The 12,500-nt window shown below is 38.2% G+C and overlaps 1 protein-coding gene across 1 annotated transcript in view; it reads left to right on the forward strand.

Moving 5' to 3' along the window:
* LOC137620647 (uncharacterized) overlaps positions 1–12,500 on the forward strand; it is a 97,032-nt gene that overhangs the window by 73,599 nt on the left and 10,933 nt on the right. The window contains exon 12 of the mRNA XM_068350978.1: positions 1,772–1,978. Within this exon, the coding sequence (XP_068207079.1) occupies positions 1,772–1,978 (207 nt within the window). The remainder of the gene's footprint in view (positions 1–1,771; positions 1,979–12,500) is intronic.

The following is a 12,500-nucleotide window of genomic DNA, read 5'->3' on the forward strand; positions in this document are numbered from 1 at the left end:
ATAATACGCAACTCCCAGACGATAATATATATGAACACTGAATATCTAAAAGATCTCTCTTCTTTACACTCAAAACAAAACTGGGTGATTTCTTAACTTTCAATGGGAACTATTCTTAAATCAACTTATTTCTGTTCTTAGTCAGTGGATACGAGCAAAGCTCTGAAATAATAAATTGGTGATCGAAATAATACACACTTTTCAAAAATAAATATATTCTATAAAAAATTAACACCAAAAATAAATCACTCAAAATATTAAATATGAACTAAACTTTATACAATCACTTGTTTAACTAGAAATTGATTTATAAAAATATTTAATTTTGACAATTAATGAGATATTTTATAGTTTAACACCATAGAAAATAACCAAATTTACACGTATATTTACATAACTGTTACTCTTATGTATTTTGGGCTCACACAAGGTTACCGAACAGTTAAACAAAAATAGATACTCTTTATTGTTTAACCTAATCTCACAGGGCCAGTCACAAAAACCATACGATGTAAATTTACTTAAATTAACACACTTCACTTTTGAAATAACACACAATAATATCACCGACGTTTGAACAACACTATACGCACTATAGGTTGGAGAGAAATCTCTATGCACGTTGGGGGAAAATCGATGGATGGCTGAAGAAGTGCTGGAGAGAGGATCGTCGGACGTTGTCTCTTTTGGAATCAGGTTGGATCGCTTCTGTCTCCAATGCATTGCTAGGCTCTTATATATCAACTTAATTCACTCTAGAAACTTCTAGTGGAACATTCTCGTAGCGTGGGCGGCATGGCTCTAGCAGTGTAAGGTTGCCAACTTGGCATTATGGAAGTAAGGTACTATCGTCGCTTGACGAGGCAACTCTCTCAACTAACTACGCCCACCTCCTCTCACAACATTAAAAAAAAAAAAAGTTATTTCTAGTTTAGAATTTTCATGCAACTTCCAATCACGATGAAACACGATGCCATCCGTAGCATTTGTCATACAGCATACCTTTTAACAAATTCACATAAGACTTCGTAACAAAACTACAGGAAATGAAAATTTTATTCTTTAAAATAACGTAAATTTATATATACGGAACTGAATAAAAATACAACTAAATGAATGACGAAAGTCTTATGTAATTTACATACATTACTTAATCCTACATGAGTGGGGCCCACCTTATGAGCAGGCTGCACATCTCTGAAGTACACAAATGAAATACGTGAATAAAATAATCTACTCTCATGTTAGACCAGCTTCATAAGAATATATATACATATATATATATATATATATATATATATATATATATATATATATATATATATATATATATGTATATATATGTATATATACATATATGTATATATATGCGAATATATATATATATATATATATATATATATATATATTTATATATGTATATATATATGTATACATATGTATATGAAAATATATATATATATATATATATATATATGTAAATATATATGTATATATATATATATATATATATATATATATATATATATATATATATATATATATATGTGTATATATATATATATATATATATATATATATGTATATATATATATATATATATATATATATATATGTATATATATATACATATGTATATATATATATATGTGTATATATATATATATATATATATATATATATATTCATATATAGACACTCATGCTCAATAATATGTTATCTGTTTACTCAGGGTCTTGTTTAGTCACATTTTATATTCATCTTCATTCAGGTTGGGAAAATAATGGCCTCAGGTCTTGCATTGGCGTCTTGTGTGGACCCAGTAAATCACGAAATATGTCAGTGCCGAACATTATCTCCCCTTGTTCGGTCTCAAACAATGATGTCAAGGGCTTCCGTTATGTCTAGGGCATCGCAGAGAACACTGAGACCTGGATCAAGACGACAGGGGATCATTAACTACGACAATGAAACGCAGGTGAGAATGTGAACTTTTACATTGGTTTTTGTCATGTATCTGACTAATTATTATTCGAAATACAGGTCTAAGAAAGGTTTCAAAAAGTGATCCCTTATTGGTAAAAGATGTTTGTGAAATTGTTATCAAGTTCATTTACCTAGATTATTATGCTTTTGGCAAACGTCTTTGTACATTCATACGAAAATCAGTATATTGAGTTTCAGTGAAGGCCAAGACTAATAACTAGTCTGTTCGAATCGTGTGCCGACGATTCCGCGCAGGACAGTTCAGCACCGACAGTTCAGCTTAGAATCAATTCAGCGCATGACAATTTAGCACAACGATAAATCAGCACAAGGACAATTCAGTGCAAAAAATGCACACACATTCACCCTTATCTTATTATTAGCATATTATTATTATTATTATTATTATCATTATTATTATTACAACCATTTCTGTTGTAATTCAATGTTGTTAACAATAACAACCACTAAATAAATAAAGAAAGTTATAGTACAAGCTTAGGACGGTATACAGTATATTCCCTTTTTTGGAATACAGTTGTTTATAAACATTTGCTTAGTTAAAACTGAAAAGCCAGCCTTATGGAGCGGATTTTATCGGTGAAAGGACGCGAGCATATTCTATTAAATGGATTTTGCTATCGTTTGGATAGAAAACTTCGGAATGGAAAAGAGTCTATTCGTTGTACACAAGACAGATGCAAAGGTCGAATCCATGTCAACGGAAACTTGTGGGGAGATGTAAAGGCCCATACTCATGTGCCTCAGCCAGCAGTATCAGCAATGAAGAAGATGGTTTCTGACCTACATGAACGAGCCAGTGCATCTAATGATGTCCCAAGAAGAATAATTCAAGAAACTCAAGTCTCTTTGTCAGATGAAGCTACGGTTTTACTCCCTAAGTATACTTCATTACAACGGACTGTTCAGCGCCGACGAAAAAGAGATGGTGAGCCAATTCCAGCACCTAATGATGTCAGTGATATTGTATTACCTGAACATTTGCGTGTAACACTCAGTGGAGAACCTTTTTTATTGTACAATTCTGGGGTTGAAGATACCAATAGAATGTTTATCTTTTCGACTAGAAAAAATGTTGAACTCCTCAAAGAATACAAAAACTGGCTTGCAGATGGATGTGTTTTTCCAGTGATATATATACTATTGCAAAATAAGACAGAGAATTCATATTAAAAGGCATTAAGAACTATTTTGAATCTATACCCGGATCTGACGCCAGCCACTATGCTATGTGATTTTGAAAAGGCTTTCCAAAAGGCATTTTCAAGAGTTTTTGTAGGAACGCAAATAAGCGGTTGTTTTTTCCACCTTGCTCAGTGTATATGGAGAAAAATACAGGCATTGAATCTTACTCAGATTTATGTAAGTGACGAACATATTCGTCGACACTGTAAGATGTTGGTGGCCTTAGCTTTTGTGCCTGCTGGCGATGTTTGTAATGTGTTTGAATCATTGCAAGATGTTATGCCTCCGGAATTGGAAGAGTTAACAAATTATTTCGAGGACACATGGATTGGTCGTCCATTTCGTCGTCGTAGAAGAGATGCGGTTTTTAAACCCGAGTTATGGACTGTTTTTGATCGAGTGCAGGGCGACCTACCTAAGACCAATAATTCATTAGAAGGGTGGCACTGAAGTCTTCAGTTAACATTGGGGCATAACCATCCAACCTTTTATAAGTTTGTCGAGTTTCTTAAACTAAAGCAAGATAGCATAGAGAAAAGGATACTAAGAATAAGAGCTGGACACGACGATGGTAGAAACACTTGTTAATGAGTATGGAAGTCGATTTGATAAGTTGGAATACTTACAAAATATAAGCTACCTCATTGAATTGCAGTTATAAATTAATTCATTTCTTTTTACATATACTGTATGTATTATTTTTAATATGTAAATTTAATAAATCTTTTATATCCCTTTTTATATATTATCAATAAAGTGTTAAAACTTTTTGCTGAATTTCCTTTTAGTTGCTTCCTTATACTGACTTGTTATTGTGCTGAATTGTTCTTATGCTGAATTGCCATTCACTGAACCGTGTGTGCCTTTGGCGCCGAATTGTCCTTGTGCTGATTTGTCCTAGTGTTGAATTGTCATGCGCTGAATTGATTCTAAGCTGAATTGTCATTCGCTGAATTGGCAGCGCTGAATTGTCTGCGCTGAATTATCCAGTGCGGAATTGTCGGTGTACCGTTCGAATATTGCTGTGAAGGCCTAGGCTAATATCTAGTTTGTTAGAATATTACAATGAAGGCCTAGGCTGATAGTCTGTTCGAATACTGCAGTGCAGGCTAAGGCTAATATCTAGTCAGTTCGAATACTGCAGTGAAGGACTAGGCTAATATCTATTCTGTTCGAATACTGCTGTGAAAGACTAAGCTAATATCTAGTCTGTTCGAATACTGCAACGAAGGCCAAGGCTAATATCTAGTCTGTTCATATATTGCAGTGAAGGCCAAGGCTAATATCTAGGCCGTTTGAATAATGAAGGTAAGGCCAAGGCTAATATCTAGTATGTTCGAATGCTACAGTGAAGGCCAAGGCTAAATCTAGTCTGTTCGAATATATTCTTGTCAAATATTTTCTATCACTTTTAGTCATTTCTGGGGAAAAGTAAGACTAAAGACTTTCAAAGATCAAGAAAAGACAAATAGACTGTCCGTATTATGGATTTTATGTTACTATGGCTCTGACACACATTACTTCAGATATTGGTCTGAAATTGTTTTAGGTACCAAAACCCAGCTTTTGACTGTCTGACAAAGATGTTTTCAGATTTTATATATTAATCGAGCTGATGAAATTTTCTGAAAATCGTGCCAATTCAAACAAATTCCAAATTTTTCGTGCGCTTCTTATTTTAAGGTAACAGGTGTGTTTTTGTGATGAAGTGATACCTCGGTATATTTCTGATTGAAAAATAAGTCGAACTTGGTATATATCTGTTTGGATGTAATGTCCAATTTGATATATGTATATTTGGATGCAAAAAAAGCTGTCTTAGTATACATCCATTGCTTGAAATACGACTTGCGCACTAGAACTTGTATGGATAAATATGAAACACTGCTGCTGTCTTGTTTATGCTTCTTTTCATGCTTGAAACAAGCCACAAACATTAGTGCTACTTTAGATTTCATTCAATGAACAATACCTGCTAAAATTGTGATTTTTCTTTCCTGCTAATTTTTCATATTTTCACATAATTCATGTGAATTATTTAATCATGGGCTCTAAGTTAGTTAGGATCACTATGGATGTGATAAAGAACAGTTCTTAAAATCTGGGACCTGAAGTTTTATTGTAACGAGACTCTCCTTCAAACAATAACATTCCTCCCCATCTGAGTCGTAGGAATTCAACTTCTCTCAACAAGACAAAATAAGGTAGCGCCGCTGTAAAGGCTATTCCTCATCCTAGAACCTGAACCTGAACCTGTAAAAATTCCAGTATGTATGCATTATATTGTAGTAGTATTTAAATGATTTTATACTACATCAATGTACAATATGCCATGAAAAGTATACTTTTGTTAAGTAAACATATTATTCCTTTCAAGTCCAAAGTTCAAGAACCATTCAAGGACATATACCGAGGTATCACATATTCAAAGGGGGTTTTACGAATTGGAAATAGGTGCCAAAAAAGTCATCATGCTTGCCTTGCTATATGATACTGCAACAAGAGAAATCACCACTACATATATTAAATTTTCAAATTATGGAAGGTACTGGCCTGAAGATAAATTATTATTAATATTATTATTACTATTATTACTTGCTAAGCTACAACCCTAGTTGGAGAAGCAAGATGCTATAAGCCCAAGAGCTCCAACAGGGAAAATAGCCCAGTGAGGAAGGGAAACAAGGAAATACGAGAATTAATTAGCAATTAAAATGAAATATTTAATAACAGTGACAACAATTAAAATAAATATTTCATATATAAACTATAAAAACTTCAACGAAATAAGAGGAAGAGAAATAAGATAGAATTGTATGCCCAAGTGTACCCTCAAGCAAGAGAACTCTAACCAAAGACAGCAGAAGACCATGGCACAAAGGCTATGGCACTACCCAAGACTAGAGATAAATGGTTTGATTTTGGAGTGTCCTTCTCCTGGAAGAGCTGCTTGCCATAAGTAAAGAGTCTCTTCTACCCTTACCAAGAGGAAAGTAGCCACTGAACAATTACAGTGCAGTAGTTAACCTCTTGAGTGAAGAAGAATCGGTTGGTAATCTCAGTGTTGTCGAGTGTAAGAGGACAGAGAAGAATATGTGAACAATAGGCCATTCTATTCGGTGTACATGTAAGCAAGGGGAAAATGAACCGTAACCACAGAGAAGGATCCTATGTAGTACTGTCGGACCAGTCAAAGGACCCCATAACTCTCTAGCGGTAGTATCTCCACATGTGGCTGGTGCCCTGGCCAACCTACTGCCTATAAATGCACCAGGTATATCCATTTACAGATTCGTAGAATTTTTTTTCAAAATTAATAAAAGTATCTTATGCATATTCAAATACTTTAAAAAGATTATGATGTCCGGAGAACGTCTATTTTGAATATTATAATTATGCATTATGAACCATTTTATGTATTTAAAACAGCTATTGAGAATTTCCTTGCAACTACAAATTGTCATCTGTATCTTGAATATTTTTTGGTGAAATTCATTTATTCATTAGTTACCCCACCAGGTGGTAAGTATTCTGTCTGCAAAGTTTAATAGATAAAGAAAAAAAATTAAGGAACAAAAATATAATAATTACCCATTTTGCTTGAAACTGACCAGGGATGTCAAAACTATTTTTTTACTGAAGCCATGTGCACCCCTCCCAATCTGATTTTAAGTTGAGGTATTAGTTCTAATAAAGAACAAGGGGTGACAAAAATCAGCAATCGGTCTCTTTGCTCATACAAGTGACAAGAAATTCCTTTTACATGATCGTGATTTCAATCACTGGTCTCCTCGGGCTGCTCGCCTTCTGATTACTCTCCTCTTGACTGTTGGACCCTAGATGGTTTCACAGCGTTCACGTTACCAGGAACATGCTTATTGGAATCCTCGTGGCCCGTGGGGCTTGTGGAGACATTTCCATACATACATGCAAACGGAAACCATGGATCGGTCTCTACGCTTGTAATAATGACGAGACATTCCCCAAGTACATACAATCAAAACAAGTAATTGTTCTTCACGCATGTACAAGCTACAAAACATTTCCTTGCGTGATTGTGATCGGGAATACGATTCCCGTTCTCCTCACGACTCTCAAAGTCAGGGGTGACGTTCCCACTCGCTAGTGTGGTACAAGGTCTATAGAATTGTGTGGTAGACAGCGTAATTACCTGTCAGGTGCTATTTCCATGCGGGTCGTCCACGCACGAAAGAGTTCCCGTACACACACGTACTCATACACAATCAAGAGCGGGAACACCTGACCACCCACCAGAGCACTGAGATGCTTCATCACGTGTGCGTTACAAGGAACAAAATTCATCATCAGCTTGTGACTAGTATTCATTCATATTTCCCCATTCAATGCTAAACTCGCCTTTACTCTTCTTATTTTGGAGGGCATGACTGACAGATGGTTAGCCAAGGCATCAGCCACCCGTTGAGATACTAATGCTAGAGAGTTATTGGGTCCTTTGACTGGCCAGACAGTACTACATTAGATCCCTCTCTCTAGTTACGACTCATTTCATCTTTGCTGACACATACACAGAATAGTCTGGCCTATTCTTTACATATTCTCCTCTTTCTTCATACACTTGACAACACTGAAATTACAAAACAATTCTTCTTCTCTCAAGAGGTTAACTACTGCACTGTAATTGTTCAGTGGCTACTTTCTTCTTGGTAATGGTAGAAGAGACTCTTTAGCTATGGTAAGCAACTCTTCTATGAGAAGGACACTCCAAATCAACCCATTGTTCTCTAGTCTTAGGTAGTTCCACTGTCTTGAGGTAGAGATCTCTTGCTTGAGGATGCACTCGGGCACACGATACTATCTTGTTTCTCTTCCTCTTGTTATTTCGAAGTTTTTATAGCTTTTATATGAAAGCTTTATTCTAATGTTATTATTGTTCGTAAACTTCTCTAGTAATTTGTTTCCTTGTTTCTTTTCCTCACTGGGCTATTTTTCCCTGTTGGAGCCCTTGGGCTTATAGCCTTTTGCTTTTCCAACTAGGGTTGTAACTTAGCAAGTAATAATAATAATAATAATAATAATAATAATAATAATAATAATAATAATGTGGACCATAAATACTTGTGACTGGGTATATGATTAACTTTTTTTGGGGTACTGTACATGTTCAAGTTACTTAACGGAGTATTAGGCCGCGCTCTGCGCTTTTGAGCACCAAGCTATGCCAATCACCAGGAAGGGATACATAGTATCGTCCTTCCCTTGGTAGTTTGATGGTACCAGGGATTAGCTCCAGACTTGTGACTGAACCTCTCACATCCCAATCCAACGTTTTCCTGTTTTCACATTCCCGGATCTTTTCTTGGAATCGTGGTTCAGTAATTCAAGTAGAAGGATACTCAAAGTCTGAGCAGGTTAGGTAGCCTATGTATCCATGGTTCCTGTAGGTTCTAGCTGTTTGTGAAGCTTTTAGACTACTCGCTTAGTTTCAAACCTGACTGTTAGGCTAGTGGCCTGGTACCACTGTGCGCTCAGAGCTGAAATAATTACTTCAGACTAGCTCATTTACGAGTCTACACCTTTCTGCTTGAATACAGGCATAGATTCTGCTGGCTATAGCTACTATCCACATAGGATATTATCATGATTGATTGTCTGGTTTGGAGCTTGACCATGACTCCTGACCAGGTCGGATAAGATCTTGGCCCTCTACAATTTTTAGAAAGGGCCTCTAGCAGCAGGTTATTTGGAGGGGCCCAAGCCTTCTTTGCTTCCTTACCTCCTTCCAGGCTTAGTCTAGGTAGGAAGTTGGGAGGAAGATGGGTATGTGACACAGAGGTTATCTCCTACTGACAGGAGGGGTTCCTGTAGAATACCAAATACAGTTGCTGGAACGTTGGCTTTATTCGGCTTAAAGTTGTGGCAAAGTGTTGGCCAAGCCGGTACAGTGTTAGAGACTCAATGTTGCCAAGCAAGCGTACAAACACAAGTGCTCACAGTTACCAATTCACACCACACTCACCCCCACTGAGAAGAAGAATATACAGTACGGTACACATTCGCATCATAATAAAACATGAATTCACTGAAATTTCACACCAACTGCAATTTTTCTCACATCGCATTTGCATTACAAAGCTCACTTTTTGGCATTATAAATTTCACATAATTCACATTACAAAACTCATTAGTACTTATTTCATTCAATAACTAGGCTCATCTCACTTACATTACAAAATTCATTGGTAACAATGGGCCTTATAACTACTAATTCATAATGAACACATTGACATAGGACACTTACCACCCATACTACTCCCACTCATCTAGGACAAAATCTGAGAGATAGCCAGGAGGGCACCTAGTGTGACTTGTGCATTGAGGCGCCTCTGAGGTTAGCGTTTCTGCAGGTGTTCCTTTCGACGGTGCCTTTCCTGGGGTGAGCGGTTCTATGGTTTGTTGCGGTTCAGTTGTAGGCTCCCTCCCCTGAACTTGTTCTGTATCCACTTGACTTCTTTCCGTTCTCAGGCTGGGGTCTCCAGGCGGGAGGGAGGTTCCTTGATTGACTTGACTGATGGGATTCTTACCATTCTCTCGCAAGTTGAATATGTGACGGCTTCCTTTATCGTGACAGGTGTTTGGACTGGATACTTTAACTGCAGGAGCCAGGTAACGAGTCGACACAGTGGATTCTTTGCCGTCTTGGTGCACAACACGAACCATTGTGGGTTGACTTGCAGGAGTCTAACTTCCTCGACTTCAGGTTTGTACTTGGATTTCCTAACTGTTTTCTTTAGAAGAGCTTGGTAATTTTCTGTCATCCACGATGGAGCCGCCTGCCCGTACATTACTTTCCTGGGGTGCAGGAACATGCGCTCGTGCGGTGTTTGGTTCGTAGCAATGCACAGAAGGGACCTCATGCAGTGTAATGCTTGATTCAGGACAGCCTCCCACATTTCTATAGGGAGGGAGAGAGAAGCAAGAACTAACCTTACGGTGCACCACAAAGTTCCATTGGCTCTCTCGATCTGGCCGTTGCAATGGGGGCTATACGTAGACGAGTAGCTTGTAGCCACTCCACGGTCATGAAGGAACTTTTGGTACTCTGAAGACACGAAAGCAGGTCCCCTGTCTAAATGAATGTACTCGGGCAGGCCCCAAGCTGAAAAGAGAGAAGACAAACATTTAATGGTGGTACTCGCTGAGGTGTCTTCTGTTGCAAAAGCGAACACAAATCTGCTGTACTCGTCGATTATGTTGAGAATGTATCTGTTCTTTGTGGTGGATGGCATCGGACCTTTGAAGTCGATAGCCAGACGCTCGAATGTCCTGGTAGCTTTTATCAATGTTCCTGTTTCTTTGGAGAACTTAGGTTTGATCTTACCACAGGTTTGACATTTACGTATGACAGTCCGAGCTTCTTTAATGGTAAAGGGTAAGTTTCTCTGTCTTATGATGTGGGTCATCCTTCTGATTCCTGGATGACTCAGGTGCTTGTGAAGCTGAGTCAGCTTGTCTCCTTGAGTACAGGTAAGTGAAGCCACACATCCCGAGGCACGAGAGAGAGCGTCTGCTACTTGGTTCTTCGATACGGGTCTGTATGTGATGTTGAAATTGAAACAACTCAGTTCCAGCCTCCACCGCATTATTTTTTCATTCTCGATTTTGCCATGGTTCTTGGCGTCAACCATGAAACGCTCCAACTGCTGATCAGTTATGATTCTAAATTTACGTCCTAGCAGAAAGTGTCGCCATTTCTTGATGGCTTCTATGATACCACATGCTTCGTGTTCCACTGCCGATTGTTGTTTCTCCTATTCTGAGAACGAGCGAGAAAAGAAGGCCACCGGTTTTCCTTCTTGTGTCAATGAGGCTGCAACGGCGTCAGCAGAGGCGTCGGTTTCGACTACAAAGACTGCTTCGTCATCTATAGCAGCTAGTAAAGCTCGAGATATTTCATTCTTCAGTTCTTCCAGTGCTTGTTCTGCGGATTTGGCCATTGGGAAACATTTCACGTTGACTAGAGGTCGAATTTTCTGGGAGAAGTTCAGTACCCACTTTGCACAATGGGATAAGAGTCCTAACGTTCTTTTGAGACTAGGGGTACTGTCCAGAGGGTTCATCTCCAGCAACGGTCGCATTCTCTCCGGGTAAGGTAGGACTTGGTGATCATTTACTACATGTCCCAAAATTGAGATTGATGTTTGAGCATAAACACTTTTCTTGTCCTTTATGATAAGTCCATACTTCAATGCAGTTTCTTGAAAGCGTTTCAGATTTCTGTCGTGTTCTTCTCATTTGTGACCGCAGACAGTGATGTCATCTATATAGGCGAATATACCCTCTAGTTGTTCTTTAGCAATAATTTCATCGAGAACTTGCTGAAAGCAGGTAGCCCGATTGGTTACTCCAAAAGGCAACCCCGTGAATTTGAACAGCCTTCCATCCGCTTTGATCAGCCATGTCCAATGGTATTTGATGATATGCTGCCTTCAAGTCTATGGAGCTGAAGTAGCGGTAAGTAGAAATTTTCTCAATCATCTCGGTGATCCCTGGAATAGGATAAGCAATCAGGTTGGTGAATCTGTTCATGGTTTCCAAGTAATCTATGAACAATCTTTTCTTGTCACCCTGATCAATGACTACCACTTGAGCTCTCTACGAACTGTGACTTGGTGTGATGATGCCCTCCTCTAGCAGCCTTTTTACTTCTTTCTTTCTGAGACCTCTTTGGAATACCTTCTGAATTTCACCTGTATCGGGTGACAGTCGACTGTCAGATTGTCGAAGATGACTAGCGGTTCAATTTGAGCTGCTATCAGAGCACAAGGTGACTAGATGCTTAGCTCCAAAGGCAGTAGCGTCCCACCAAAGTCTACGTTGACTTGCTTGTGTAACTGTAGGAAGTCATGTCCCAAAACGACTGTAGCCACACAATCATCCATCAAGTGCAGACAGAACTCAGGGTATACTCTTCCACTTACGGTTAAATCGTAATTGCAACACTTGGTAAGTTTTACTGTCTGTTTGGCATTAGCCATGGTTATGCTACAGGCTGAAGAACGAGTCACTGAGTTCATAGCCTTAGCTACTTTGGCATCTATAAAGCTTTTAATGCTCCAGTGTCGACCAGCCCATCCAGGGCTTCGCCTCCATTCAGTTCTACAGGTAGGACAGTTCTGTAAACATTTTGTAGTGCAGGAGAAGCTGCAGCCACAGCAGCCCCTGTCATGGAAGCAGGGGTGGACTGTGTAAGGGTGTCTGGGACTATTCCAGCTACAAGATTAGAGTTAGTTGATTTACCATTATTGTTCCATCATTTCCTTTGCGAC

The sequence above is a fragment of the Palaemon carinicauda genome, chromosome 2, assembly GCF_036898095.1.
Source record: "Palaemon carinicauda isolate YSFRI2023 chromosome 2, ASM3689809v2, whole genome shotgun sequence".
NCBI classification, from domain to species: domain Eukaryota; kingdom Metazoa; phylum Arthropoda; class Malacostraca; order Decapoda; family Palaemonidae; genus Palaemon; species Palaemon carinicauda.